This window comes from Myotis lucifugus, unplaced genomic scaffold (genome assembly GCF_000147115.1).
Source record: "Myotis lucifugus unplaced genomic scaffold, Myoluc2.0 scaffold_464, whole genome shotgun sequence".
Classification (NCBI taxonomy): Eukaryota; Metazoa; Chordata; class Mammalia; order Chiroptera; family Vespertilionidae; genus Myotis; species Myotis lucifugus.
The window spans coordinates 491620-508897 of NW_005871512.1; the positions used below are offsets into that span (position 1 = coordinate 491620).

A 17278-nucleotide genomic window follows, 5' to 3' on the forward strand; every position below is an offset into this window, starting at 1 on the left:
CTCAGAGGGCCACCTTTTTGCTGTGTCCTCACATGGGCTTTTCTCTGGTGTCTTCCTCTTCTTATAAGGACACTGGCTCTACTGCTCAGGGCCCCACCCTCCTCACCTCATTTAATCTTCATTATCTCTTAAGCCTTATCTCCAAATATGGTGGTCACATTGGCGGTTAGGGCTTCCATCTATGAATGTGGGGGACACAACTCAGTCCAAACCAGTGTCCCAGGCCACAGTGCTCTGTTAAACACCCGGATGAAACACAACACTGCAATGTGGTCTGACGATTCTGATGATGACTAGTGTGGTCACCTCCAGAGGAGGAAAAAATGGTACAAGTGTTAGTCTGCTTTTTCTTTATCCTGCGCAGTTTTGTATTATTTGGAATTCTTCAGGTTGTAAGTGACAGATTCTGATGGGGAAAAAAGTGGAATCTGTTATTTCATATAGTGCAAAAACAACCACCCTCATGGAGACGCCTGGCTTAAGCAGGGCCGAACGCCATAAGCCCCGGCTCAGTGATGCCATGAGAAGTCGGTTCTTTGGCCATCACTGAACTCTACCCCATCACCCGGCTTTGGTACCAGAAGGCTACCACCAATGACTTGAGGCTTTCATCATCCCACACAGCTCTTGATCCCAGAAAAAGCAGCATCTTTCCTCACAGATCTAGCCCAAGACTCTTCCCTTAAACCAAGCATGTCAAACTTGTGCCAGCGGGCTGAGAGTTTGACATGTTTGCCTTAAACCAATCACCATAGCCAAGGGATTGAGTCACGTGTCACCCCCAAAGAGGGGGTGTGGGGTTGGGCCAGGTCAGATCACTGTGGCATGGACTACTGATTCCCCTCTTCGTAACCCTCCTCTCTAAACTGGATGCTGGGCAAACAGTATCTTTCTAGGAATAACAATGCTAGTAGAGGAAAGAGATAGGCATGCTAAAAAATTACCCGCCTCTCTCTTTTTAAAAAGTACTTGATCTTTGCACAGTGTTTTACTTATCAGAATGATCTCCAACTCATTCTCTGCCCAGGTGCTAACAAAAGACTGATCCAAGAATGTCCTTGCACATCTCAGCTCTTTCCATCAGTGAGAACTGCACGGGTGTGTGAAATCGCAGCAGTTTCTCCTCTTGGCAGTCCTGAGAAAGAGTCCGATTTATCATGGACACATCAAGAGTAATTATATCAAGTCAGCCTGTGTAGCTCAGTGGTTTAGCATTGACCTATGAACCAGGAGGTCACGGTTCAATTTCCGGTCAGGGGACATGCTGGCTTGAGGGCTCGATCCCCAGGAGGGGGTGTGCAGGAGCCAACTGATCAATGATTCTCTCTCATCATTGATGTTTCTATCTTTCTCTCCCTCTCTGAAATCAATAAAAATATATTTTTTAAAAATTCACTGTCAATTGTATCTTAATAAAACTGAATGAAAAATATTTTCAGTTGCAACAGACCAATTACAGAACCCAGAGACCACTCATTCATCCAACAACCATTAACTGCCCTTCAAACAGCTGGAAGGTGCTGTGCTAGGTACTGGGACAAACATGAACAACTCAAAAAAAAATTTTCAGGGGGGAAGAGAGAGGGGAAAATGGAAGGGGGCATAGAGAGGATAAATGGTGATGGGAAAAATAAAATAAAAAACAACTTTCAGTTGTACTGCTTACAAAGCATTTTTGCATATATAATCACACTTTTCCTCACAGTGAACCAATCCTATATAATAAAAGGCTAATATGTAAATTGTCCCCTTGACCGGAGTTTGACTGGGAGTTCAACCAGGGGGCAGGGCCAGCCCTCCAACTATCCTCGGCCCCTCCCCCTGAATGGCCCCTTCCCTGAAGGGCCCCCCTCACCCAGATTTGGGGCAGGGCCGAGCGGACCCCACCCGTGCAGGAATTCATGCACCAGGCCTATAGTTTTACATATTAGGCAAGTGAAACCCAAAAAGAATAAACAATTTGCATGAAGTTACACAGCCAATAAGAGCAGGAGTCTGAACTTACCCTCCAATGAGATTTTGCATCTTACACTCTTATCTTCTTCCTTTATGTATTTTGCCTAAAGATTCTCTTCTTCCCCATTTCTAATTCCCACACTCAGATTACCCTTCAACTACAGCAGTATTTTCCTGAGTGTAACTAAAAATTAAGAGTTAAGCAATAAAAGTTCCTTCATCAAACAGATGTGGGAAGTTCAGGGGCAAAATTCCTACCCTCCACCCTCTACTCCCTCGAGATTTCTCATGCTCCCACACTGACCTTGCCCAGAGGAGTGGGGTGCACAGTGTTTCTCAAACAGCTGTCTACAGGCCCTTCTGTTTCCCATGCAGCCCCCTGCGTGACTAAGAGCCGTCCAAAGCACAGGCACCAGAATCGGGTGGAATTGGGTTCAAATGCCGGCTCTGTGTGATGCTGGAGAGGTTAAGCCAGTACACACCTTGCTTTTTAAAAAAATCTGTGAAACAGATATGACAGTAACAGCAGCGATCTCCTAGGAATCTTATGAGAACAACAAAATCAGGGTCAGAGGCAGCTATGGAGTGCCAAAGGCAAGCATGGACTTTTCAGTTAGAAGACAGATCCAATTCCCAGCTCTCCCAATGAAGCAAACCGTGTCACTTGGAGAGTGAGCTATTCCCGGAATCTTCTCAGGCACAAGCCTGTCAGGTGAACAGTACCGAGCCTACAGGACTGGTATGGAAATTGGAGAAGATAACAGGTCCTGGAACATGTGCCTACACTTGCAACATGTCTTGTTTGTATCTGAATCTAGAAGAACCAGAAAGTTTACATTTTAATACGCAAGGACTTGTTAAACTTCATATTTGGTGCTCGCTCAAACCCTTTTGTAAATCCCCACAGCTCTGAAATCTACCATGTGGCCCTTTAGTCCTTGCTGCTGACCTGCTGCCTGGACCAGTTCTGCCCATGCAAACTACTCAGCAGACTCATTTTCCCTCAAAATCCCAGTCATGCCTCATGCGCTGAAATGAACAGACACCTAAGAGGCAGCAACTGCCTTGTTTCCTGCCATTTCCCCTCCTAGGGCCTATAACAATGGCATGTGGCAGGAGTTTTTAAAAAAAGCCCATAAAAATGAATAAATAAGAAGTGCCGAGAAGTCACGATGCATCCGGCTCTGTTCAAGTGTGACAGGTGGAATGACAAGGTATCAAACCTTCTTTCTGCCTTCAAGTAACCCTCAATCAAGTCAGGGAAATACGACAGGAAAATTAAGTCCTAGAGTATTTTCTATATGTCCGTGTTGTATGGAAGTTCAGAAAAAAAAAAAAAGACATTCATGTGGGCTGGAGTGGAAAAAGGTTTCCTGAAGGAAGTGTGCACAGCGCTGGGTTCTGAAGGATTTCATGGGGAGAAAACATAGGGTTGGAGCCAGGGAAACCACAGGGTGTGCGTAGATCCCAGACTAAATCAATGTGGAGCAGAGGGAAGGCTCCTGTGACCGAGGTCCCAGAGAGCATGCAGTCAGGCCAGGGAGGGCTTCGCTGGCAAGGGACAGGGCTTTATACTGTCACCTGGTAAGGGACAGGGAGACGGCCCTCTCTTTGCCACCCTTCTCTGAAACAAGCTGTGTTTAAGTTCTCACCCAGGGCAGAATGAGCTGATTCGCACTTCATTCACCCCAGAGATCTGGTTATCAGGAGGGTCCCTACCAACACCAGGACAACGATTCTGTCAACTGTAGCACGTGTGTCCACCTCCCTCCACCCTGGGACCTCTACATCCCTCAGTCTTCAACAAGGCGGAGAGTAACGAAGGTGGAGTCTTCACTCTCCGGCTCCGGAAGTGCTCCAGTTCATCTGATGGGAGAGCATCCGGGAAAAGGATTCCATAGGATCCCCAAGTTGAAGCTCTTCAGTGGCTTCCCCTGAAGACCAACGGAACCACCAGGAATTACCCATCATTTATTTCTACAACAGCTGCTTCTGGTTGGAAGGGTGCTCACCACCGAGCTCTCGCTTATAATTCACTTTGTCCCCCTCCTCCCCAGTGGAACAGACCTCACACATCAAACTGTCAATGCAGTCCACACAGTTCAACAGACATGTGTATCTTGTGCCAGGCTCTGGAAATAAAGAGCTGTGAGGCCAAGCATGCACTGCTATGCCGGCCCTGGGGAAATGTCAACACTTGGTGGTGGGCTCTGGCTGTGTCATCGTAATTAGACAGAAAGCACTAGAGTCCCAGTTTGTCAACTGCAAGGAATTTAATTAATCTCTCAGGCCAGCAAATCTGTGTGTCAACCAAGCCCAGATCCAAGCTCTCAGCTGATTAGTCACATCACAGTTGGTTCATTGTGTCATAAAATTTCAACAAGCAGGACTGTCATCCAAGGACTGCATTCTGGCGTTCTGCGTCTGAGCACCCAGGAAGACGGGAGTCCAGGGCACCCCACCTGAGTGTCAGGCCTCTCTTCTGGCTCCTGTGCAATTTCTAATCAGGATTAGATTAGAACAGGATTTCATTAGTCTAATTAAATGCTTTGCTGCTTGAGGGAAATTAAAGGAATTAATTTATTATCTACTAAGTGCCAGGCACCTTGCTAGATGCTTTAGCAAATAATCTCATTTAATCAATGCAGCAACTCTGGGAGGTAGGAAATATCCCCATTTTACAGAGAGGCAAACTGAAGCGCAAAGAGCTTAACCAAGCTGCTCAGGTAACAAGGCCAGTGGAAAACCAAAGGTGCCAGCGCTGCAGAGCACCGAGCAGATGTCCCCGACCACATGGTCCCTGAAGGTGAAGTGCTTACCTCTGCAAGGCAGTGAACTTCAGGGCAGAGAAAGTCACCAGTCATAAGGAAAAGGCAATCAGACATGGGTAACCCTGAGGAGAAGGAGGGAAGTTGCTCCTCCTTGGGCTTTATCAGCCCACTCCCCTGACTCAGCCCCTACACTGCTCCCAACAGCCCTTCCCTTTATTTTCATCCACCCAAATCCTACGCTTCCCCAAGACTCAGATCTTCCTGAAAGTCCCCACACCCCTCAATACGCAGAACCACAGCAGGTCACCTGTACCGCTAATGGGATCTACCCCACCTCACCCGCCTTCCTGTGCCTTGGCTGCCCCACCCCATGCTTTTGGTGTTGGTTGAGGACAGCAAATTCCTGAAGGCGGGGTGAAGGATCACACATATTTGCACCTTTTACTATGGCTTATAGTTAGTAGACGTCCAGGAAGTGTTTTTTGAATGAATGTTCTGCTATCAGCATAAAGGCCCTCCCCACCTCTAAAAAGACATGGACAAAATTTCCAGAACCTACACAGCGAGTGAAACCTTTGCAACTATCCTAAGTAGAGACAAGCAGCGTGTGGAGCCAGGCTGGTATCCTGTTCTGGACTTATTACTTGCCAAGTCCAGTTAAAGTCCCCTCCCCTCTTCTCTCTCTCTCTTCCTTTCTTTTTCTTCCTTTCTTCCTTAAATTTCTTGGGGGTGCCATTGGTCAACATGAACATACAGGTGTCAAGTGTGGGTTTCTATGTTACAAGGTCTGTATATTGCACCATGTGCCCACCACCCAAAGTCAAAGCTTCTCCCTTCACCATCTATTAGGATCTTCTCCCCCAACCTCTCCCCCCTGGCCAGCCATCACACTGCTGTTTGTGTCCATGAGTTTCAGTTTTATATCCCACATATGAGTGAAGTCACATGGTTCTTCACTTTTTCTGACTTCTTTCACTTATCATAATGTTCTCAAGGTCCATCCATGTTGTTGCAAATGGCGCTATTTCATCCTTTCTTATGGTTGAATCCATTGCGTAGATGGACCACATCTTCTTTATCCAGTCCTTTCTCGTAGGACACTGTGGTTGTTCCCATGTCTTGGCCTTAGTCTTCTTTTGACTCATTGTTTTTAACATGAGATGACTACTGTGCTATGCAAAAAGTGTGAGGAATGGGAATGAGACTGAACTGGTTAAATATTAACTGATAAAGCTTCCACTAATTCCAAACTATAAGTACAAGCATTATAGCAAAACTTTATAATTTATACACTTCTGTCTTACATATTATCCTTAACGTAAGTGCAGAAACTGGTCCAGAGAAATAAAGTGGCTCACCACGGTCACAGCTTGTAAGTTTACATTGTATGAAGTGTATCCAAATCTTTGGACCCTGATTCCCAGCACTGCCTCTCTTTGAGTAAAACTCAACAATAACTGTAACACATTTAATAATGCAGGATAGACTGGTATTTTTAAATATATCCACTTTGCCATCCCAAGAGCTAAATTATTTGTTTCCCAAAATAACATTTTGCTTGTGGCTTGTCAGACAAACAGGCGGAACTGCCAAGTCCATGAGATGTGTCTGTCCTCCCCACCCCCCACTTGCTTTGTTTTTCTCCTTCAGCTCTCCACCCACTGCCTACTTCCTCCAACCAGGTGCTCCTGGGATGGGTCTGGGTAAAAGTATACATTTGGGGGTTTCTGTGTCCCTGAGCCTCCGTTTTTATTTATAAGATGCGATGTGGTTAAAGTTACCAGGGGAGAAGCACCTAGCAGTGTCTGGCGCCTAGGAGATACTCAATAATCAAGTTGGGTACCTTCCCCATCCTGCCCAGCCCAGCCCAGCCCAGCTTCCATCTCCCATTGACCTGAGATGTATTTCCACACCACAGTGGAATGTCACTGGACCGAAACACCTGTTTCTTCAAGGATTGCAGGACCCTGGGGAACGAGAGTGTGGGCTCTCCCTGCTTTCGAACTTCAGGGGTTCCCTGAAACCACTTATTTTAACTCGTTTCAATATTCCAGTGGGAGGGCAAGAAAAGGTACATCTTTTCCCAAAACCACATATCAATTTGCATGAATGAAGATAAAGTTAGTTGGAGTTTGAACCTCAACCGGTCCAGAACATTTAAAAATTAAAACAATGAAAACAGACTCAAAGTCGTAACTTCCCATTTTCACGTGACTGACTCATCCCACCTGCGGATTTGAGATCTGGAGCTGGTATACCACATTCCCCAGGAAGCAAGTAGGAATAAGTATCAGGAACTTTGAGAAACAGTGGTTTCTGATTTTGGTTCCACTCTCACTTGAGGGATTATGGAGCCAAAATCACATTGAAAACTCTCCATTCTGGAGATGGGAAGGACATTCGGTCATGGCTCTGGGTCTCACGGTGGGAGGAAAACTCCAGTATTCCACAAAGCTGTCTCCAGTGGTGCTCAGGTGACGGTCTCTGCGGTGGGGAGTAACAGGTAAATGTTTACTTAGACCAGTGGTCGGCAAACTGCGGCCCATGAGCCACATGTTGCCAACCACTGACTTAGACTATTCATTCAGTACACTTCTCGTCTAAGAAATTTCTTTAAAAAGGCAAAACCACAAGAAAAATGTGTCTAACAATAGCCGGCTAGGACAGCTTGCCTGGTGTTAGAACGATGCAGACTGCAGTCAATGGGAGGCCAGAACCCCTGACCGCTGGAAAATGCTGGCCGGACCTCTCATGCTCTCGGGGTTCTCCAGCTCTCCAGGTTTGGGCCCCAGGCCCCAGCGAACCATTATAACCAGCAGCAGGTTGTAGAGAGAGGTCACTGCAGAGTCCTCAGGTGATGCGGCCGGAGCTCTCTGGTGCTCCAGCAACTGGGATGTGCCGAGGACATGTCACATCTTTCTCTGGAGGTCAGTGGTCAGCCTTCAACATGCTCTTCTAAGTGAGCACACCAGCCGGCACCATGAGGCCTGCACCGAGCTTGCCAGAGAGCCCGCTTGCTTTTCCTTTTTTGGTAAATCCTTGTGAGACAGTCAACTGCTTATTAAGGCCTTACTGTGTGTCAAGCAGTTTTAGGCATGCAGGACCCAGAACACATGGATTCACATTGCCCTGGCTGGTTTGGCTCCATGGTTGGAGCGTCGGCCCATGCACCAAGGGTCCCGGGTTAGATTCCAGTCAAGGACATGTACCTTGGTTGCAGGCTTGATCCCCAGCCCTGGTGGGGGTGCATGTGGGAGGCAACCAGTCGATGTGTCTCTCTCACATAGATGTTTCTCTCTCTCTCTGTCTCTCCCCCTCCCTTCTACTCTCTCTAAAAACAACAACAAAAAACCTATGATTCACAAAAGTTCTCAAGAACTCCTAGTCCAATAGGGAGTCAGCATGTACACGTGTCCATGTCAAAATCTGACCTCCTTTTAACAATGAGTGTGGGCCTGTGCTCTCGAGTTGGGGTGTACGGAGGCCTGTAAATGTGTGTGGATAAGAGGATGGAGTCACTCCCAGCGCCCTTTCCTCCCTTCTGTTCATGTAGAAAGAGTGCTGTAATTTATCAAGCAAGTTTACGTTCTCATTTAATGCTGACAGACAGCATTAGAGATTTGCTTGTGGAGACCTGCTATCCCCATTTTCCAGTTGAGAAAATGGAGACAAAGAAAGGTCCAAAGACAGTGCATGGCAGAACCAGGCTTATAGCCAAGATGACAATCCTAAGATCCTCACATCAGTGTGCTCTCCACCGCTCTGAGGCCTCCCAGGAGGAGGGCTGTGACCCATGCGGCCCGTTTAACCTCCTACGAGCGTACGGCTCGGGTCCACCTGCCTGTGTGCTGCTCTGGCTCCTGGTTTCTTTCCTACCTCCACCTCCACCTCCACCTCCACTCCGCCTTTGCCTCACACTTCCCATCTCAAAGACAATCTGCCTGCTTCTCCCAAGCCAATGGTTCTCTGGTTCCCAGACCTGCAGCATAGGAATCACCTGGGAACTTGTTAGACATGCAGGTTTTAAACCCCAACCGAGACCTACTTACTAGATCCGAACCTCTGGGAGGGATCCCAGCAATGAGTTTTCAGAGCCCTCCAGGTGATTCTTCTGCCTCTTACAGCTTGAGAACCACCTTGGCCTCAGTTAAAAAAGCTAACCAGCAGTTCTTAACCTGTGGGTCGCGACCCTTCTGGCGGTCGAACGACCCTTTCACAGGGGTCGCCTAAGACCATCCTGCATATCAGATATTTACATTACGATTCATAACAGTAGCAACATTACAGTTATGAAGTGGCAACGAAAATAATTTTATGGTTGGGTCACAACATGAGGAAATGTATTTAGAGGGCCAGAAGGTTGAGAACCACTGAGCTAAGCTCCTCTGTAGTGCCTGTGCTGCCCCACTGTGATCACCTGGCCCCACACATGTGGACCTGGTGACTAAAGAAGACAGCCACTTGTCCAGTACTGTGCAGCAGTCACAAACGGCAATCATACCCAGCAAAGTGCTCAGGGCTAGCTCAGGCAGGAGATTGAAGCAGGGGTGAGAGATGACTTCTTTTCTGGCTTACTTTCCATATAGGGCCCCACTTTCTCGGGTCAGCAGTGTGGTGGCCTTTCACTCTAACCCTTTTCTACCTCTTCAGACCCAGCTCTTGGGCTAGGAGCCCACCACAACGGGAATGGCTTTTTGATACACATCCCTCTTCAGGAAATGTAGGGAAGGGCTCCAAGATCTGTTCAGTAGCTAAGGCTTACTCCATAGAATAAATGCTAACAATAAAATATGAACCTTACAATCTTACCACTTTCTATAATTCACAGAACTCTTCCGAAACTCTCACAAGGATCAGAGAAGCTAATTTTGAAACTGGGATTAGAACCCAGGACTCCTGTTTCATTCTTTTTTTTTTTAAGTGTTTTTATTGATTTATTTAAGAGAAAGAGAATAACATCAATGTGAAGAGAAACATCTATCTGCTACCTCCTGCATGCACCTTGATCCCGGATCGAACCTGCAACCCGGACATGTGCCCTGACCGGGAATCAAACTGGTGACCCTTCGGTGCACGGGACAACACTCAACCGAGTCTCACCGGCCAGGGCTCCTTTTCCATTTTTAAAGGACAGATCTACTGTAACCTGTCCAGCATTAAATAAATTCTTGTTAGCTGTTAATGGAGCTATTAGAAAACAATAAGCCTGGTCCCTGTCTAAGGGCAAAGACCCCATGTCACCAGAGCATGTTGCCACATGGAAGGAATATCCCTTTCACAAGCCCGACCCATCCGGAATAATGCAGGGGCACACTCTTAAACAAAGGATAACTTCCTGGATCCAAAGCCCCACGCTTACAGGAAGGGCGGGGGACCTGTGTGCACAGCTGATGATTCTCTCAGCTACTCCCTTGATTTTGACTAAAAGGTTTCTAGTTTCCTCTTGCAAATAATGAAAAGTGGTTATTCTATTATCATTTTAATGTCTGTTGCAGCAACATTTGGAGGGAACAAAAAGGGCCTATAAGAAACAGAACTGAGGTTCCCACACAATCTTTGCCCATAACATGGCATTTATGCTCAGTTCTAAGATACACAGAAATCCCATGTGAGAAACGAGAAGCTGTCCGAGGTCAGAAGCAGACACATATATGCTCTCCTCCATATGTTCCACAGACATGGAAACATGCACATAAATGACCGGTGGCCCTCCCATTCCACCTCCTTTATTTTCATTTCTTAGAAACTATCTCTATTGGAACATCCCTTCCCACATTCACCCCCAGACACAGATTCCCAGAGAAGAGATGGAGGAAAGAGAGGGAGTAAGATTCACAAAAGACTCCAATTTGCAGCATTAATAATTACAGCAGCTGAAAAGCTTACAAAAGCAAAGAAGGCTCCGGTTAACAGAGCACTTCCCAGAAAACCGCCCAGCCATGAGATTGCTATCGACGATGAGGAAAATCAGAGCCAAAATCAAATCTCAACTAAGCAGACACACTTGCAGAATTTCACCTTCACTGCTACGATTAGCATTTTTTTAAGAGAGCAGTCGACTCCATGAGTTTGACAAAGGAAGAAAAACAAAAGCTATCAACAGACTCATTCTGGATAAACAGTTGCTATTCTGTATTCTTAACTCTACACCTGCAACAGCAGCTCAAATGAGGCACAAGGTGGGGCCCTCGGCAAATTCACACACCAGCAAACAATTACCCACGCTGCATCCGTGCATGCAGCAAACACCCTGACCAGCACCACCGTGCACCTCCGACCCCCATGCCTGGAGAGACCCCACCGAATGCAGAGAAGAGCCCTTTTTGTGTGTGAGAACCAGCCAGAACCTAAGCTGTCATTACACAGCAAAAACCTAGCGAGAACAAAAACCCAGCGGCAGGCAGATGTACGAAACCAGAACATACCTGAATTCTTCAAATGCGAACATGACCTAGACAGAGACAATTTCCTTAGATTGTCTGGTAGCCTTTTTGGTTCGGAGGACAACCATTTAGTCAGTCAGATGGTGCAAAGTGCAGAAAAAAGAGGCGGGGTTTCCACACCCCCCAATATTCCGAAGTAAAAGGCTTTCTGCAGACAGGAGCCTGCAGCCTCCAGCTCCGCCAGCTGCTGACAAGCGGCAGCTAACAGGGGAGGCAGCGAGAAAACCATGTGATCATTACAGCAAGTCTGATTAATGCAGTGTGTGCTCAGGCTCCAGGCTGGGAGCCGGATTAGTCCAGAGAAAAAAGTGGAACCTGGGGTCCTGGGTAAACCACAGATCACATCCCACCTCCAGACCAGGATTTCGCCGAGTGATAAAAGCTTAAAGGGATGAGAATACAACCTGTGCCACTGTGACCTGCCTGATTACCTCATCTTCCTGTGCCTGCTGCTGCTGAAATGACCAGGTGTGACCAGTGTGGTCAGTAAAGAGAGTGGACAGTGATACCTGCCTCCATTTCACTGACAATTCTGCAGAATCCCATATTATGCCTGTCCACTACCAAACACTACTTTATCACAGATGCATAAACTGCTGGGGAATCAGAAAGCCACGCTGTATGCCCACCACTGTCTCATGAACCATATGACCTTGCAGTCGATTGTGATGGTGATCTCATTTCTTTGATTATTCATTTATTGAGGCTCTTACCAATTCCTTGAAGTACAAAAATTACTGTAATAATTTCAGAAGTTAAAAACAGTAAAAAAGGAAACGAGATGTCAGCCAAAAAAAGAGCAATGTTTTCCAGTTTGTAAAGCCCAAGTTGGTAAAATCTGGCAAATGAGCTGAGGCTGTATTCTAAAACCTGGCGTTAAGAAGAACCTTCAGCATTGGGGCTGCAAACCTTTATAAAACAAGGGGGACAGATCGCCAATGAAATCCTGTGAGTCGCTCTTGACTTTTTTTTTCTCCCTCACACCACAAAGATAATCAGTCACTAATTCAGATTCTACCTCACCAAAGTTTCCTTGAACCTGTCCCTTTGCCCACTCCCTGCCTACCGCCTGAGCCCCCACCTTTGGCATCTCTCACCTGGTCTGTTGCATTATAACTGGCCTTTCTCTCTCTGTCCCTTCTCGCAGATTCTGCCAGGGCAGTGTTTCTAACTCTGATTCTCATGACCCCTATTTGAACCCTGCATCAGTCCCTCAGTGCCCATAGTGTTACGGAAAACCCCTCAGCCAAGCATACAGAATCTTATTTCTCCAACTCCTTTTTCCCATTAAAACTCTTAATAATCCCCAAATCCAGCCCCACATTCCTAGTTCCCCAAATATGCCAGGACCTCCTTTCTTCAGCCCAGGGGCCAGCTGCCTAAATTATTCCTTGCTCCCTCCGTGACCTGCACCCTTCCACGCGGCCCACACTGTTCCCTCAGCTGTCTGTCCCCAGGAGCTGAGTGAGAGGAGTTACTCAGTAACTGTTTGCTGAATGACCCTCCTTTTGCCCCAGCTTTCCACCAGGGAGAAAGGGACCCCGTTCTCACATTAGGTGGCCTGGGATAAACACACCCCTCTCCTTACGTTATCCCTATCTGAAGAGAAGTGAGAGCCCAGAACTTGCCTCAAAGAAATGAAGTAATAACAGCCAACTGAGGCAGACTGATTAGTAAGAAATTTGGTGGAATCCTGCGGTCCCTCAAACCATGTAGCAATCAGCAACTAAGCTGACCCAGAATGCCTTCCACGATATTCCTGACTAGTCTCCGCCCGAGACCCTCTACTTGGCAGAATCATGATATAACAGGAAACACAGGAGAGTCAGAGTCATGCAATAACCCGTTGGAAGTCCCAGGTCTGCCACTTAGAGCCTGTGACCACAGGCAGCTGCTCTAATCCCGCCTTCTCCCCACAGTGATCATGGAAAGTGTGCTTCTGCGCCCAGTCTACTGTCCACCTGGGAAGCCTTGGGCACAGTCTCACCTGTGTAAGCCTCAGTGTGTGGGGTGCTGCACAGACAAAACTCCGGCACATGGAACCACCACCGATGGTAGCTAATATCACATACCCTTCAAAACCTCATCCGGTCCTGTCCCTCACCAAAACCAGCCTATGGTGATCTCTAAAACTCCCGAATTCCTAGGTAGTCAATATTCCTATATAATAAAAGGCTAATATGCAAATAGACCGAACAGTAGATGAACCGCAACAACCAAACAACCAGTCGCTATGACATGCACTGACCACCCGGGGGGTGTGTGCGGAACATGGTGGGCGTTGGCCGAGGCAGGATGGTGGATCAGGTGAGCGGGGGTGCCAGACCAAGGCAGGGCGCCAGTTGCTGTCACTGGGGCGAGCCTCTGGTGGTTACTTAAAATTCTTTGCTCCCGCATGCTGTGGTCCCACCGGGCACAGTCCTGCCCAGTGCTCCGACCTGCTCCAGCGTTGGAGCTGCCGCTCACACCCATTGCCGGTGCCTGGTGCCGGTCCTGATCACTCAGCACCATCAGTGGGTGTGAGCAGCGGCTGCCAGACCTGATCGCCCTTAAGGGCTTCTCCACCTCCCCTGCTCCTGAGGGGCGATCAGGGCAGCAGCCCCGGCTCGCACCTGCTGCTGGTGCGGGCCCCAATCACTCTGCACCGTCTGTGGGTACAAGCGGGGCCAGTGCTGTCAGCACGTGGGAGAGGCGGCGACGGGAGTGGGGCTGCTGGCAGATAGGGGGCCGGGGCCGCGGTGGGAGGGGCTGGGATGGGGCGCGGAGATGGGCCAGGACCCGCCCCTGTGCCTACTGCAGCCTCGCGGACCAGTTTCTTTCAAGGTGCACAAATTCATGCACAGGACCCCTAGTGTGTATACACACACACACACACACACACACACACACGTATATAGATAAATATACATATTTAATCTCACATGTCATCTTGTGCTGAGGAGTAGCTTCTGTCCATTCCATGTCTTAGGCCTCTAACCAGGTGAGTTCCTGGGGACAGGGGCTGAGGGGACTGGCAGGAGGAAACCTAAAGAGTTTAGTCCCTCATAACCTCCATTAGAAACACTTTAAGTAAAAACAGCATGCTTGCTATGCAAACACAGCTTCAAGAAAAATAACTTATAATTTTGGGTCACCACTCCCAAATTCTTCTATTTTGTAATTATGGGGGCTCCACTACCAGTGACCTTCATTTTTAGTCCTTTTTAAGCCTTCCCCCAGGTACAGCACACTCCTGGTAATAGTAGATCTCTGGTCAAAATATGTTTTTATTGATTTCAGAGAGAGGAAGGGAGAGGGGAGAGAGATAGAAACATCAATGATGAGAGAGAATCATTGATCGGCTGCCTCCTGCACGCTCCCTACTGGGGATCGAGCCCGCAACCCAGGCATGTGCCCTGACTGGGAATCGAACCGTGACCTCCTTCCTGGTTCACGGGTTGATGCTCAATCACTGAGCCACACAAGCTGGGCTGGTCAAGATCTCTTTTTATTTCACTCAGTGCGTTTTCATTCCAATTGAATTAACCTTTCTAAAAATTAAAAACAAACAAAAAATGCTTCTTGAATTGATAAGAAATGTGAGTCCTACACTGTGAACTAATTATTTCCCTCAGATTACATAATTCAACTGAGCTTCTACAGTGACATTTAACTTCAAAATAATAGTTTTAAATTTAACTGAAAGCTAACCCCCAAAAGCATTCTACTGTAAAGCAAATACAACTGCAATACATCTTTCAGTCTACCACTTCTCAAAAGCAGGATTCTACTGCTAATTATTTCTGCATTCCTGTTCATGTCTCTCTATCTCCCCAAATAAGTGCTCTCTAAATAGCTGCCTAGGTCATTGCATTCACTCAACAAGTGATCGAAGGGCTACCATATCAGATACTATTCTAGGTGCAGTGAAAACCCTGAGCTTCTCAGTGCATCAGCTCTAAGGAAGGAACTCAGAGACTAAATGGGTGAGAAAAGGATAATAAAATAGGGCAACGTGCCAGAGAGTGACTGGGGCTACGAAGAGGTGATGGGAAAGGCCCCTCAGGTAGTGTATCTAAGCTGAGATGTGGATGATCAGGGGACAGTTATGCAAACATCAGGGAAAGATCACTGCAGGCAGAGGAGACAGCTGGTACAAAGGCCCAAGGTGGGAGGGCACCAGCCTGGCATCCCTCCCTCTCCTACGGTGCTGTGGTTGGCCTAGAGCAGCCAACAAGAGTAGAGGGAGATACGACAGAGCTAAGCAGGGCTTTATCAGCCAGGAAAGCCCTGGAGAGTCTGAGAGGGCAGTAACATGACCTGATTTTCACTGTTGGAAGGAAAATGAAGCGCGAGACCAGTCAGAAGCCGCTGCAGCAGTCATAGGAAGCGACGGGGTCTGGACTCGGTGGCACCAGGAGACAAGCAAGGAGCTGATGGGTTTCAGGTAGGTAGGGTTTAGAGATGGTCTTCCTCACAACTCAGTTGTTTCATGTGGTTCTTATTCTACTAGCAAAGCATAACAAAGGTTAAAATATTTAAACAGAAACGCTATGGCCACCACCAGGACCAGAAGCCAAAGAAGTGTAAGGACCTTTCTCATCTTTCTCATTCTATCCCAGGGTCCAGCACCAAATCACTCAATAAGTACCTGCTGAATTAATGAATCAGCAGTTTGTTGATTGAGAGAGAAGATGTCATAAAGAGATGAAACTGGATTAGGTCAGCAGTCCTCTTTCTGGTGCAAGCATCCAATAAAAGGGCAGATCATCCTTCTGAACAGACGCATGCAGCTGCTCCAATGTCACTCAGATACACAGAAACTGGCCAAGAAAATCTTACCAGGAATAGAGGAAGAATCAAGAAGATAAAAGCACGTGAAGCAAATTCCCATATTCAATCAAGAAAGATTTCCTGGGCACCAGCTTAGAGTCTGCACCACTCTATCCCTGAGAGGGGAGGGAGGCCCAAGGAGACTCAGGCCCACTTCAGGCCTTGCCAACAGTCGGGAACAGACCACACACTCCAAACACTGAAACAAGAGTCCAGATGGTGCATCGGCAGGCACTGTGTCTGAACTCAGTATTCGCGTTGTGGTCCCACTTGACTCACTGTTCTTATCAAGACCCCCTTGAGTCCTGGTTCCGCCATGAGGTGTCCATGAGCGTGGAGGGTAAAAGCAGGGCAGTCTCAGCGCCACTCCTCACCAGCCGAATGCCCTTTGGCAACTGACTTTACCTGCCAGAGTCTAGAGCAGCGGTTCTCAACCTGTGGGTCGAGACCCCTTGGGGGTCGAACGACCCTTTCACAGGGGTCGCCTAAGACCATCGGAAAACACATATATAATTACATATTGTTTTTGTGATTAATTGCTATGCTTTAATTATGTTCAATTTGTAACAATGAAATTGGGGGTCACCACAACATGAGGAACTGTATTAAAGGGTCGCGGCACTAGGAAGGTTGAGAACCACTGGTCTAGAGTCTCAGCTTTTTCACCTAAAAATGTGGATAATCATTCCTGCCCTGCTCCCTCACAAAGAAATTGTGAGGGCCAAATACAATAGCAGGTGTGTCAACGTTCTGTAAATTACAGGTGCTTTATATAGAAATAATTGTACTATCATGAACAACAAAGGAAATTATCCTTTCCTACTTCGTGGCTCTGAGATCTTGATAATGCAGGAATTTTAAGTATTCACTGGGCCATATAGTTAGATGACCCATAAATGCAACTTACTATCCAAGTGACCAAGAGGGAATTTAGATAAAAACCTATAATTGTGGGTATTCAGGGCTAAGATGACCTTAAAGGCAAATTACTCAAACCCTACTCAGCCTAGCCCCCTAAGATGCTTATTCCTCAATATGTACTCATCCTTTTAAAGTGTAATTTAAAAAAAGCTAAAAACATAACTCCCACACAAACAGACAGTATGAATGTGTCAAGGATTGATGTAACTCATTGGTGAGGGAACCAGCAGGACGCAAGGCTGGTGCAAAGATCACATGCATATATGCACGACCAATGGACACAGACAATAGAGTGGTGAAGGCCTGGGAGGGGCGGGTACTGAGTGGAAGGGGTCAACGGAGAAAACAACAACAACAAACAAACAAAGAGGACAT

At 47.2% G+C, this 17278-nt stretch overlaps 1 protein-coding gene and 1 long non-coding RNA gene across 4 annotated transcripts in view; both read right to left on the reverse strand.

The window, feature by feature from the left end:
- The window catches only part of EVL (Enah/Vasp-like), an 86378-nt gene extending 72237 nt beyond the window's left edge, over positions 1–14141 (reverse strand). For all 3 annotated transcript variants that reach the window (XR_002826354.1, XM_023744434.1, XM_023744433.1), the window contains exon 1: positions 14092–14141. Coding sequence is in view for 2 of the 3 variants with exons in the window: in XM_023744434.1 (XP_023600202.1) it covers positions 14092–14126 (35 nt within the window). In the remaining variant the exon portion in view is untranslated. The remainder of the gene's footprint in view (positions 1–14091) is intronic.
- LOC106694443 lies at positions 1401–5432 on the reverse strand. The gene is made up of 3 exons (XR_001345473.2): positions 4776–5432; positions 2261–4456; positions 1401–1418 (listed from the first exon to the last, which is right to left on the reverse strand). It is a non-coding gene; the product is annotated as an uncharacterized LOC106694443 (long non-coding RNA).
- Positions 14142–17278: the final 3137 nt, after the last annotated feature.